This window comes from Chironomus tepperi, unplaced genomic scaffold, assembly GCF_022539635.2.
Source record: "Chironomus tepperi strain 1889 unplaced genomic scaffold, CSIRO-AGI_Ctep_v1 contig_425, whole genome shotgun sequence".
NCBI lineage: Eukaryota > Metazoa > Arthropoda > Insecta > Diptera > Chironomidae > Chironomus > Chironomus tepperi.
In genome coordinates, this window is record NW_027226547.1 from 446,804 (window position 1) to 460,165 (window position 13,362).

The following is a 13,362-nucleotide window of genomic DNA, read 5'->3' on the forward strand; positions in this document are numbered from 1 at the left end:
CTCACTCTCATCGAAATGATTTTTGTAGACGAGGAAATCGAAGTGAGTTCCAAGCAGTTTATTTATTTGTCTCACTCACTGCAGTCACGTTCAACGGTTAAGAAGTTTTAAAAATACTTAAATTATACAAGAAGTAAGAAACAATTAAATGGATTAAAGTTGTGAAATTTTCTATTCTGCCTAAAAATATGATAAATGTGCTAGAATAATCAATAAAAAGGCAGTTTTTGTGTGATTTTTAATAAATCGTGTATAAAAAATTTAAATCGTTTTTAATAAATTCTTTTCAGGTTCATTTTAGTGCGTTTTGTGTAATTTTTTCACCTTTATTGAATTTGGCTTGCTTAAAAGTTATAAAATTTATAACATTAGTGAGGAAAAAAAGTGAGAAAATATTTAATTTTTCACAATTTTTAAGTGAAAATAGAAATATAAAATAAAACAAATTAAAAGTGAAGAAATTTAATTCTTGATTTTAAATTGTGTGTTTAAATATAAAAGAGCAAAAAAAAATCTCGTGAATCAATAACGTGCAAAGGAATGTAAATTTTTACTTGTTTTTCTCCATTCATAGCATTTAAAGAAAACCACCCAAAAAAAAAAGTTCCCAAAAAAAAAAGAGAATAGGAAAGAAAAAGTTGCTCTATATTGCATAGTGTTGAAATAGAACAAGATTGAAGGGGAAGTGAAAAGTTCATCAACGACATTTGTTTTTATTATAAATTGAGAAAGGGAAAAAAGAATCGACATAAAAGGGATATTCTCTTGCAAACCACACTACTAAAAGGTTAGAATGAAAATATTATAATAAATTATTAAAATTTATTCTTTGTTTCCGTCGTGTTGAATCCATCGAAAAAACTTTATGAATAAAAATCAAAAGTTATAAAGTTTGAAGTTCACTTATGAAGATTTATCTCTCAAAGAGATACTATCTGGATTTTAATTCGTCACCTAAATCATTTCATTTTTAAGTATCCACTACAAATGAATGAAAAATTAATTTGCAATTCGTCACTTTAATCTATTATTAATGATATTCTTCGTTGAGTTCCTACTTTATAATGTGAACAGAAGTGATTAAATTTTCTTGGCATTTAACGATGAGAGAAATTTAAAAAGCCCGTAGAGACATCCAAAAATGACATAATAAATAATTGAAACGATTTTTTTTTTCTTTCTATTGTTGTGAAGGAAATATATGACATACTCTTAATAGCATGACTACAAATGTTACAATTATGAATGACTAAATGAATTGTATGTGTTTAAATGTAATAGGATAAAGTTTTTGATTTAAGATGTCATGTAAAGTTCAGAACATTAGAATTTATGGTTCAAGTAATGATAACCTGATAAAATGTAGTTCAATTGTGCTTACAATATTATCAATTAAAAAAAATGATTAGGTGTCGTTCATTTATTATACATTTATTATTGTCATATTCCATATGGTTCCCAAAAATAGATGGTTTCCATCTGACATGACCTAAAAAAGCTAAAAAGACTTAAAGAAAACCTCTGTGAAGTCTTAATAATTTGATTCGCTCGAGTAAAAATATTAGAAACCTCTTAAAAGCAATCGCAATAAGTAAACGATCCCTAATTCCTTACGTTTAGAAAAGAAGCTTGAATTTATTTGATGATACTGTTTGCATTAACTTAAAGGTCGCCGTTGTTTGTTTACCAAACACAAAATTTCATAATCTATGAATAATTTTATAGATTTTTAATAAGTGCGGCATGTTTTTCACGAAATGAGTATTTCATTCATCATTCTAAACAATGGAAAGCTTAAATTTCAATTCCATTATCTTCGTTCCTTCTATATTTTACTGCATCGTTCAAATATAGGAATAAATTTGAAATCTTAAATTGAGAATCTTTTATGAAATCATCTAAACCAAAAAATTCTCATTTCATTCATATTCCTGATGCGTACGAGCAGTGCTGTGCAAATATTTAGTACACAAGCTACAAGAATTTTATGATCCTTTGATCTTATCGTTTCAATTGTAGACATATCTCGGATATTCGGAGTGTGTGCATAATGTGTAAACGGAAATCAAGAATTTTCCATTACTATGTTCAGATTTAATAGCTATTGCTGTTGTATTCTGTAATCATATATATGAATGCATCAAGAACAAAAAGTGAAAGTGAAGACGGAATGTGATAACATGTGAAGATTTAAAGAAGAGGAAGAAAAATTACTATAATGTGTACATGTACAGATTGTTACATACACGTTTTATTCTCTCATATCCATATCTCAAAATGAAAATAATTAGACTCATGTGGATGTATTGTTACCAAATGTATCAAAGATTTGAACACGTCCTAACTGATTAAGACTTTTAAAAGGCTCTTTCTTCATTTCATCCTCATCTATTTGCATGTACGGCAATTTTCTATCTTTCTTTTAGATGTTTTGTTTTCTTCTTAGTCTGCATATGTACACACATGAGAAGAGAGCAGTAAAGAAGAACAGAAAAAGCTCTTATTGATTTAATAATAAACGAAAAGGCAAAACGATTTAAATCTCATGTATTTTTCATATTCTACTGCAAATATAAGGCATTTTACTCTAGTCATTTTAGACAGTTTTCTCATATTTTTCGATTAAAAATTTTCATATTTTATAAAGCGTTTCTCCTAGAATGAATTTTACAATAATTAAGTTTCACGAGTTTCTGTGAAAATGTAAAATCCCTGATTTTGTGGTTTGAATTTCGTAAAATTTTCAAAAAAATTAAATTATTATTAACTTGATCTAGATCATTTGTCTTTCTATCATTCCGCTTTTAAAATCCCACTTCCTTTTTTGAAACACCGAATTTCCTTGAGTAAACTTTTTAATCAGTGCTGTACTTTTAAAACAAGAGATTTGTATCTATGTATAACTACTTTTAAAACTTTTAAAAATCTCGGATGTTTCCCCATAAAACCCCGAGAAATCGTTAAATCAACATCTGTCCACCATCATGTCATGCAACATTCTATTCCCACCATACTGATATCACTCTATTTTGAATAAATAGTTAGGAGCTTTAAAAAACTAGTCAAAGCTGCATGTATTTTTTAAATTGAAACTTCTGAATTAGTTCGTTGAAATATCTAGAATTCAGATGCTTACCTTAAAACAAAATCAAAATGATGTCACTTTTATGAAGTTTCCCACAAAATAAGTCATAAATTTAGTTTACGATCAAATGAATTTGCTCAGGAATCCGTTGCATAATAGATCTGAAAGATAATTGTAATATTTGAGTGGTAATAAAAATTTAAAAATCTTCAAACTGGAACAATGTGTATATTCAAAGCTTCTTCATAATCTTATCAAAATTCACACAAAACAGATACGCTTTGTGCCTCAACTTACTCAAAAACATGAAAATTTAAAATAATTTATTATCAAATCCAAGAAAAAAAAAATAATGCGGTTTCTTGGCTTCCGTTTTTGCTGCGTCAGATTTTAATTCTTCATATTTTATTGACATGAGAGGAAATTGAATTTGCAGGCGCCTATAAACCCAATTGATTTTGCTTTATCGGAATGTGCCTTTAGGGGATTCAATTTAAATTGTTATGATAGGTACTTTTAGGATATATTATTATTATTCATTGATAAGGGTCACAAATCGAGATTTTTTTATAGGTGTTTGTAAAGGTTTAAATGTTATTTCATATTTTATTAAGAACTTCTTCAACATATTCTTTCAAATTCTTATTTCAAAAATCATTTTAAGAAGAGAGCTTTTGTTCGATTTTTAGAAATATATTCAGTTAGGACAGCACTTGATAAATATGTTAAAATACTGTATTATACATGATACTACGAAAATATCCTCAGCTGTCTTCTTTTCATGAATGAATAGATTTAGTTTATTCTAGAAATAACAGTACTTTGGGCAAGAGGCGAAAATAATCGATGTATCATTTCGTATGCAGAACTGCATGAAAATGAATGAATGAATAAAAAAATCAATGTAATCCTGGCGATAAAAAGAAAACATGCTTTATATATATATTTTTTTCTACTTCAATATGCACATTCATACATACATGTGAAAGAGTAGTGCAACACGCCTCTAGGAAACATTTTTGAAAGAGCTTTAAAGGAACTTGCTTTTCATATTGTAGAGTTCAAATGTATATAAATAATTCAGGTAGCTTTTATAATATGCTTGTGCTCTCATACTTGTGATTCTCGTCTTTCATATTAAATATATATAAAGGAAATTTATTGAGTGAAAAAAAATTTTAAATGCACCATAAACTGCAGCTATATACCTAGGAGAGTTTTAATTATTTCTTTCCTTTTTTCCCATCTATTGTTTTAAATAAAACTTCCTTTTTGTACTGCTATATTTAGCGTAAAATTTATTCACATTTTAAAATAGTTTGCCTAACTTATTTAACAGATATACAAATTAAGTCTGTAAACTGTTTATTTAAATAGTTTTTTTGTACTTTTTTATAGATATTTTTCAAGCAATTTATCAGCTTGTGACAGAAAGTTTTCTTTTTATTCATCCAATCTCTATCTCTTGTTCATTAAAAGCCACTTGAAAATTCTCTCGTGAAATTTTATTTTAAAGCTTAAACTACTTCACAGCCAAGCTGTTACATTAACTTGAGATAAACTTCTATCAAAGTCATTCAAACTACGTAATGTCTCGCAATTTTATAAATATTTTATGTCCAAATAACTCTACAAAATCGAATGATATGGAAATGTTTGTGAATCTAATGTAAATCAATTCAGTTGTGGTTCATTCATAAATTCAACGGTTTAGCATTCGACTGAATAATGTACACATGAAGATAAAACACCCATCATACCATAACATATCAAAGCTTCAATCAAATCAACTTTTGATTTCGAAAATTATTTCAAAATTTATGAATTTATTCATTCTGAAAATGTCAAATATACTAATATGAATAATACATGAGTCATCCTGCTAGTATATAAAATACAATTTTTTCTGAGTTATAAATTAGTTGCTGGGAATTTAATTTTGTAATCAAAAGGCTATACTTTTCAATGAACCAATAATTAATTATGATATCAATAATTTGACTATAATATTCATAATGATGAATCACTGACAAATGGGAAACTCCTTGAAATGTCAAACCCGAGCCACACAAATGAAGATGGCTTCGGCTGCTTAAATTTGGCAGCCATATAAATGGCAAAAATATCAAGACGTATTTCATTTGGTGTTAATTAAAGAGTTTAAGCGGAGCCTTAAAATCCATGTGGCGGAGCTTTCTTCGTTTGTGTCGATTGTGAAAAGAATGTTATTTTTTCAAAAAAAAAGAAGACTAAAACTTATCTAATTAAAAAAACCAATAAAAAGTTTTGAAATTCCGTATAATTTTTTGCGAATAACTTTCAATAAATTAGATATCCTCTAGAATTTCCCAATTTTAATTTGACATGCATCCGCCGTTGTGAAAGAACGGAAATACAAACATTTTTTTCACACTTTGAATCTAGACAAAAAAAAAAACATCAGGGGAGTTTAGCTTGCTATAAAATATTAATATAAAAATATGAAAAGGGAGAAAATTAAAAAAGTTTTTGAATACTTTTTGGAGCGGAAGCATTGGCTTTGGTTTCAGATTTAATTTGTTAAAAAAAATTATGAATTAATTGTCTACATGCCCTTTTCTAATCCATTAATACTTACACCATTAAGATAATTGCAAGATCACTGTTCAAATTATCATTTTACAGCATTAAAAATTCAAAAACTTAATAATTTTTCTTTTCCTATTTTTCTTTCCAGACTCAACTTAATTTTTGTGAACGAGTCATACGAAAAATTAAAAACAAGGATTTTGGAGCAAAACTAAGCATGGATTCTCAATCAATCCAAATTTTGTACAATGTTTAAAAATAGACAAGTGTTAGCTTCTACCGCTTCAGAGGAATCTCCATGGAGATTCCATAGCGACCTTATTTAACACAATTGAATGATACTCCAAAAAATTCGCGCATTGGGCTTGAGCATTTGATGTGTGATGTCACCCGGTAACGAGAAATTAAGAAGAGAAGATTGCAATCAAGATTCACTTAAAATAATGAAAGTACGATCAATTAATCCGAAAATGATGCAGAAATTCATGCTCATTGTCGTGTTTGTTGTGTGTTTGAGCTCCAAAGCGCAGCGTGCATTTGTTTCCGCTGATGAAGATGGAATGGAAACGACAACATTGTTTGGTGAGTTTTCTAAATATTTTATCAAAATCTTTCCATATCTGTCATATATCTAAATGACATTTTATTCTCTATGAATGTCAAGACAATCACATATAGTGACAAAAGTGCGGAAAATAGGAAGAGCAATAAATGTTTTCATGTCTTCGTCTTTGTTGGATTCTACAAATGTTTTTCTTACAGCTATTATTATTATTATTTTCTTCTGTATTTCTTTGGCATTTTGGGGTAATAAGAAGATAAAAAGAACAGCAGTAATTCAATCTTTTATTTTAAGTCTTTCTTGTCACTTTTTTTTATGAAATTTTTTAAGGATTTATTATGATGATTAAAGCTTTGCCAAAGGGTCAGTTTCCTTCATCAAAAAAGTTTGATGAATTTTTCCAGGCTGGGAAATTAAGTCGTAATGTTGACAACCACGTACAAATTCAATACAACTGAATATCCCGTTATGACGGAATTTCATTTAAATATAATCGATACTGCCTAGTTTCTCAACCTGGATATTTTCTTTCAAAAAGATAACAAGATGATTTAGCTTTTGCTCATTTTACTTAGGATAATCATCTTGTCTGTCAGAACTTTGAAAATAATCTTTAGTGAAACGATACTAATTTCTCTCTTTTTACCGTCTTATTCATTAAGAATTCGTCGCTTCTCTTTATCAGACTGCAATAATCTAAACTTATTTTAGCAACAACAATATGAGCATTAATGATCACTCAAGTTGCTCATGTGAATGGCATTTTATTTTCATTCCCTCATAATTTCTCATTTTTATACTCTTCTATCAAGAAGCTCTTAGGAAGATTTAGAAGACTTAAGAATGACTTGTTGATCAAGATTGTATATTGTGTATAAGAGCACTTCCTTATTGAGTTAAATATTTTGTGTATGTTATATAGCATACACTTTGATAGCTCAAAAGATTATGTTTCCAAATGCTTAACTTTTTAATAATATTAAGACTTTTTTTCGAGGAAGATGTGAACTTGAAGATGTACAAAAAAGTAACTAAATTCAGGGAGACAAGACGCTCACTCATTTAAAATGGAAATCTAATTTTTTTTGTGGTTTCAAAACTTTTTCTTATGATCTGAATAATTTATGTTTTTATAATGAACACCTCTCATATAAATAAATGGAGATGCCAGTTCTTGGCGGAAAAAAATAAAGTAGGCACAGCTGTAACATTTCCTTATTATACAAGAAGAAGGAAATTTCAAAAAAATTTACATAGTTCATTTCCATGTCTGAGCTGTACTCACATTTGTTGATTGCATTTATGATTCTATTTATCATAGATGTAGAATCATTTTGTATGTGCATTTTTAAGGAAATACTACATATGTAAGGATGTTCAAAAAATGCGAGGGTAAAGTTTGCGAATAATTTATATACAATATGATAATACAGAATTATACGTGTACATTTTCATCTCAGACTATATTCATCATGGATGCAAAAAATACATTTTGATTCCTAAAATATAAAAAACTTTGGAAATCGTAAAACATTCCAAAGTAGAATCAAAAGCTTATAAAAAATCAAATTAATTAAACCACCTTTTTTATGTCTCGCAAATTGCATCCGAACTGTACAAAAATATTCTAGGCAAGAATTCTGAATATTTATGTAAATATGCATAAGTAATACTTGTTTGACTAAACACGTCTCACAATCATCTTTGTGCTTTTATATTCACTGACATCAAACAGTAGAAGAAAAGTTATTAGGTACATACATTAAATAGAGCAAATGAATTATTTACACAAGCTATTATCATAAAACAGGTTTTATGCTATGTAAAGAGTAAAAAATTGCTGAGAAGTTTGACTGATAAGAGAAGAGAATAGTGTGTATCCAGTAGAAATCTTTCGTTTATCGAGAAATGTTTCATGAACTGTTTATTTGTTTGTTGCTCATTAAAAGTTGCGCTAGTTCAAATAAAATCCATAAAAATTCTTGTGGAATATCAAAGTATGAATGTTTAATGGAAAACCCGCATTTCATTCATGGTGATTTCCCATGGTAGTAAAAAAAATATTATTTTTTTGAAAATCATAAAGCATTTTTGTTTGTGTTTTGTATAATACAGGATTATAGCATTGTTATGGAATAAAGGTGAAGATGAGCCTTTATATTTCTGCGGTGGAGTCTTAATATCAAACAAAAAAATTATTACGGGTAACTTCCCATTAATCTGTTGTTGTGTACAATAATTTTTTAATCCTGCATTCTTTTCATGTATACAATACGTAGCAGCAAGTTGTTTCTTCAACAATGAAAGTTCCTATCGATTTTTCCTTCGCGATATTATGATTGTATTTGGCGGGCATAATTTAAACAAAAAGTTTGAAATCGGAAGATTTATCACATCACCAACGAAAATCCATATTCATCCAGAATGGAATGCATAGTAACACGTAATAATGCTGACATAGCAATTATCCAGATTAGAAATTCCATTTCAAGTTTATTATCATGTGGGAAGCAAACATTAATCCAACTATCACGTCAGGATTCATAAATTTCTATTCAAGAAAATGAATATTTTCAATGGAAATTTCGATGTTTATAAAGCTTTGAATTATTGACTGCCTACTCATTAAAAGCATCTCATCACCATGGCAAGATGAACACGCAAATAAAAATACAAATATAACCTTTGAATGTATTGAAATTAGTTTTTTGGACAAATAAAATCCATAAAGGCATTCTTGTGGAATATCAAAGTATGAAAGTTTAATGGAAAACCCGCATTTCATTCATGGTGATTTCCCATGGTAGTAAAAAAAATATTATTTCAAACATTTGAAAAGCTTGGCCCACCCGCTGGAGATCCTCAAACATTTAAAGCATTTTTGTTTGCGTTTTGTATAATATAGGATTATAGCATTGTTATGGAATAAAGGTGAAGATGAGCCTTTATATTTCTGCGGTGGAGTCTTAATATCAAACAAAAAAATTATTACGCCAAGCGAAGCTTGGTAACTTCCCATTAATCTGTTGTTGTGTACAAATATTTTTTCATCCTGCATTCTTTTCATGTATACAATACGTAGCAGCAAGTTGTTCTTCAACAATCTTATCGAGTTTTTCAAGGTAAAGTTTCCTATCGATTTTTCCTTCGCGATATTATGATTGTATTTGGCGGGCATAATTTAAACAAAAAGTTTGAAATCGGAAGATTTATCACATCACCAACGAAAATCCATATTCATCCAGAATGGAATGCATATGTAACACGTAATAATGCTGACATAGCAATTTTGGAGATTGAAGAGAATATTCCATTTACCAAGTTTATCAAGCCAATATGCATGTGGGAAGCAAACATTAATCCAACTATCACGTCAGGATGGATCATTGAATATAATGAAAAGAGAAATATTCCCCAAATCCATAAGATTTCTATTCAAGAAAATGAATATTGCTTCAATGGAAATTTCGATGTTTATAAAGCTTCGAAAAATCGTGTCGCCTGCGGAAAAGTAATCGAATTATGTGAAGACTGCCTACTCAACAGAGGTAATGGGATATTTATGAAAATTGGAAATTCTTTTTATCTTCGAGGCATCTCATCACCATGGCAAGATGAACACGCAAATAAAAATACAAATATAACCTTTACAGACATTTTTCAATTTAAGAAATGGATAGCAAACTTTGACACTGCAAATGAAATAGACACAAATGAATTCGAGTGCGGTGTTATGAGTAAATCAGCAGGTTTAGTTCAAGGAAATCAGTTTACATTGCGTGATCAATTTCCATGGGTGGCTTCGATTGTATTTGACGGAGGATTTCATAATAATGGAGTTCTAGTTTCAGACAAGCATGTAATAACTTATGTCGAAACTGTCGCCTCGTGGAATAAAATATTAAACAAATACCTCCCAGATGACTTAAATGCATTTAAAATTTATTTGGGGACGATAAAATATAATGATGCAACTAAACAAGGGTCGATGATGACAAGTCCATTAGAAATTATTTTACACCCATATATTCGGAGAATTGATGACACTCCTATTAATTCAATTGCCATTGTCAAAATGAAAAAAGCAGTTCAATTTAATAAGTTTATAAAACCAATTTGCATTTGGAATTTAGACAATGAATATCATTCAATTGAAAACAGTCATTTGTATGGTGTTGGCTATGGACGAGATGAGAGTGGAAATTTTTCTGGAATACGAAAGCATGCTAAGGTTTCAATGAAGGATGAAGAGTACTGCAAATATATCTATACAGATGCATTGGAAATATTCAATGAAACGAAATTGCTTTGTGTTCAAGGGAATGGAAGGGAAACGCCTTGCTTTCGTGATACACCACTTTTTGTCAAATTTAATGAAAAATGGTACTTGCGAGGAATTTTATTACGTTTACGTTATTGGACATCCAATGGAACGTGCATTATTGATAAGCCACTTTTATATGAGGACATTTCTCAAAATTCACAATGGATATTGTCACAAATTAAATATTAAATGAAGTTATTAAGCTTTATGTATAAATATAAAATTTAATTCGTGATGAAAACGAAATTTCCAGATTATAAAATGTTAAAGGTCACATTAAAAATTATTACACGAAGTTATGGTATGCATGTAATGTGTTTGATTGCATTAAATCTGAAAAATTGTATTTTTCCACTATTATTAAACTAATGCAAAATTACATTATAAAAACGCCTACAAAACCTTTCAAAGCTCATAGTTTTGAGCCACAGCTATGCTTAATTGATCGAAAATTAGTTTTCTACAACACTATGTTGATATTTTACATGCCTTTTACTTACTTAATAACAATAAAATATTCATAATAAGCAAATATTATTTTGTATTAATAAAATTGCTATATTGAAATAAAATACTACCTTAATAATCCTATAATCTTATCAATTTACTCGAATATGTGTATTCATAAACAGATTATTAATTTCTATTTGAAAACTGCAAGATTAAAATCAGTTTGTAGAAGTAACGTCGACTTGTGAGATATATGGAGATTATTGAAAATGAACAGAATATTAATATTAATTTCAATTATTAACATATATTCAGTGACTTGTGAATCGTTTGGGAATTGTGGAAATGTTAAACAAAATGTTGAAACTTTTAATGGAACAAATTTAATTAAACATGGGGATTTTCCATGGTATAACATGTGTTTTGAACTACTCAATATAATTAAAATATCAAACCTTGTGATTTTCTTTAAAGGATGGCAGCTTTAATTTTTCAAGGTGCTGCTAGGGTTCAGACATATCTTTGTGGTGGAATTATAATTTCTAGTCAAAAAATCATTACTGGTAATTGAGAAAATCTAATAAAATTCATGCTTGACTAGCTTTATTATTATTTTTTAGCTGCTCATTGTTTACACAACAAGGATCGCGTATTGTTTCCGAAAGATGTTTTGATTGCAATGGGAGTTCATGACATTGAAATTAAATTCGAACTTAATCGTATCGTGATGAAATCACATGAATTTTTTATTCACCCTGACTGGAATCCATTTAATAAAAATTATGACTCTGATATAGCCATAATAAAAACAAATCATCAAATTCAATTTACTGATTTCATACAACCGATATGTTTATGGGAATTACAACAGACTATACCCGCAACATCTGGCATTGCCATTGGCTATGGAATTAATGGTCAGTCAAAAAATAACAAAGAACGAAGAATTGCGAAAAAACTGCAAATATTTATTCATCAAAATGAAGAATGTGTAGCTGCAGAATCTAAATTGAGTGTTCTTGCTTCCAACAGAACAATTTGCGGTGAATCTGTATATGGAAACTCTATATGCTTTGGTGACAGCGGACATGGATTTTTCGTTAAAGTCAAAAATAAATTTTATCTTCGTGGTATTATTTCATCATCACCGAAATTCGCTAATAATTCATGTACTCTCACAAATTATGGAATCTACACTGATGTATTAAAGTACAGAGATTTTATTAATAATCCCGAAAATTGGCATAGAAATTCAAACACATGTGGCATTATGAGTTCAGCTGTTTCGCTCATTCAAGGTGGAAATTTCTCGCTAAATGATCAATTTCCTTGGACTGCTCTAATTAAATATACAAATTTATTTTATTCGGGAGTCCTTATATCACAAAAGCATGTCGTGTCATATTCTGGTTCAGTTGCTTTTTGGAACGATCGTGAAAAGAAATATATTCCTCAACATCTAAATACATTCAAAGTACATTTTGGAATGCTTGATGTAGATTGTCAAGATGATCCTAATGTAATAACAATAAATCCTGCTAAAATAATTCTTCATCCTAATTTGCAAAAAATTGGTGCAGCTGTGGTGAATGCTATAGGAATTGTGGTTTTAGAAACTTCGGTTTCAATTAATAAGTTTATAAGGCCAATTTGTTTGTGGAATAATCAAAACTACTTTAACAAAGACATGAAATTGTTTGCAGTTGGTTACGGTAAAGATGAAACTGCTAAGTTTTCAAAACTTCGAAAATATTCAAGAATGATACAGACCTCCAATGATGTTTGCAGAGAGGTTTATTCAGATCGTTTAAGTACATTTGAATCTACTAAATTATTTTGTGCTCAAGGTACAGAGCATGAGACACCATGTGATGGTGACACTCCTTTAATTATGAAATTTGAAGATAAATGGTATATTCGTGGAATTTTGATAAGCTTTCGTTATTGGATGTCAAATGAAACATGTGTTTATAACAAGCCATTATTATATGAAGATATTGCATATCATGCTCATTGGATCCTGTCACAAACAATTCTGTGATATAATTCCCTATTTTTGTAATAAACAAATTCAACCTACTGCTTTTACTACGTTATTCAATCACATAAAGATTAGCTATTTTAAGAAAAAAAAGTTTATTCGAAAATGTCTATCAATGTACCTAATCTAATGCTTTTATTCCTATATTATCTACTAAAAATAAAAACAAATACACAATAGAGAGCTGAAAAAACCCAAACAAACAAATCGAAAAGCACACGTATTTTATGTATGTTCACTTCATTGTTGTATACACAACGTCAAAATGAAATATCGATGAATCGCATGGAAAAAATTTGACGGTGAAAAAATCAAGAAATCGATACGTAATA

General features: G+C 29.1%; 1 protein-coding gene across 4 annotated transcripts in view; it reads left to right on the forward strand.

The window, feature by feature from the left end:
• Window positions 1-441: 441 nt before the first annotated feature.
• Window positions 442-13,362, forward strand: part of jus (julius seizure) — a 44,776-nt gene continuing 31,855 nt past the window's right edge. For all 4 annotated transcript variants that reach the window (XM_070649503.1, XM_070649504.1, XM_070649505.1 and 1 more), the window contains exons 1-2: window positions 442-787; window positions 5,802-6,235. In XM_070649503.1, coding sequence (XP_070505604.1) covers window positions 6,037-6,235 — 199 coding nt within the window. In that variant the 5' untranslated portion in view covers window positions 442-787; window positions 5,802-6,036. The remainder of the gene's footprint in view (window positions 788-5,801; window positions 6,236-13,362) is intronic.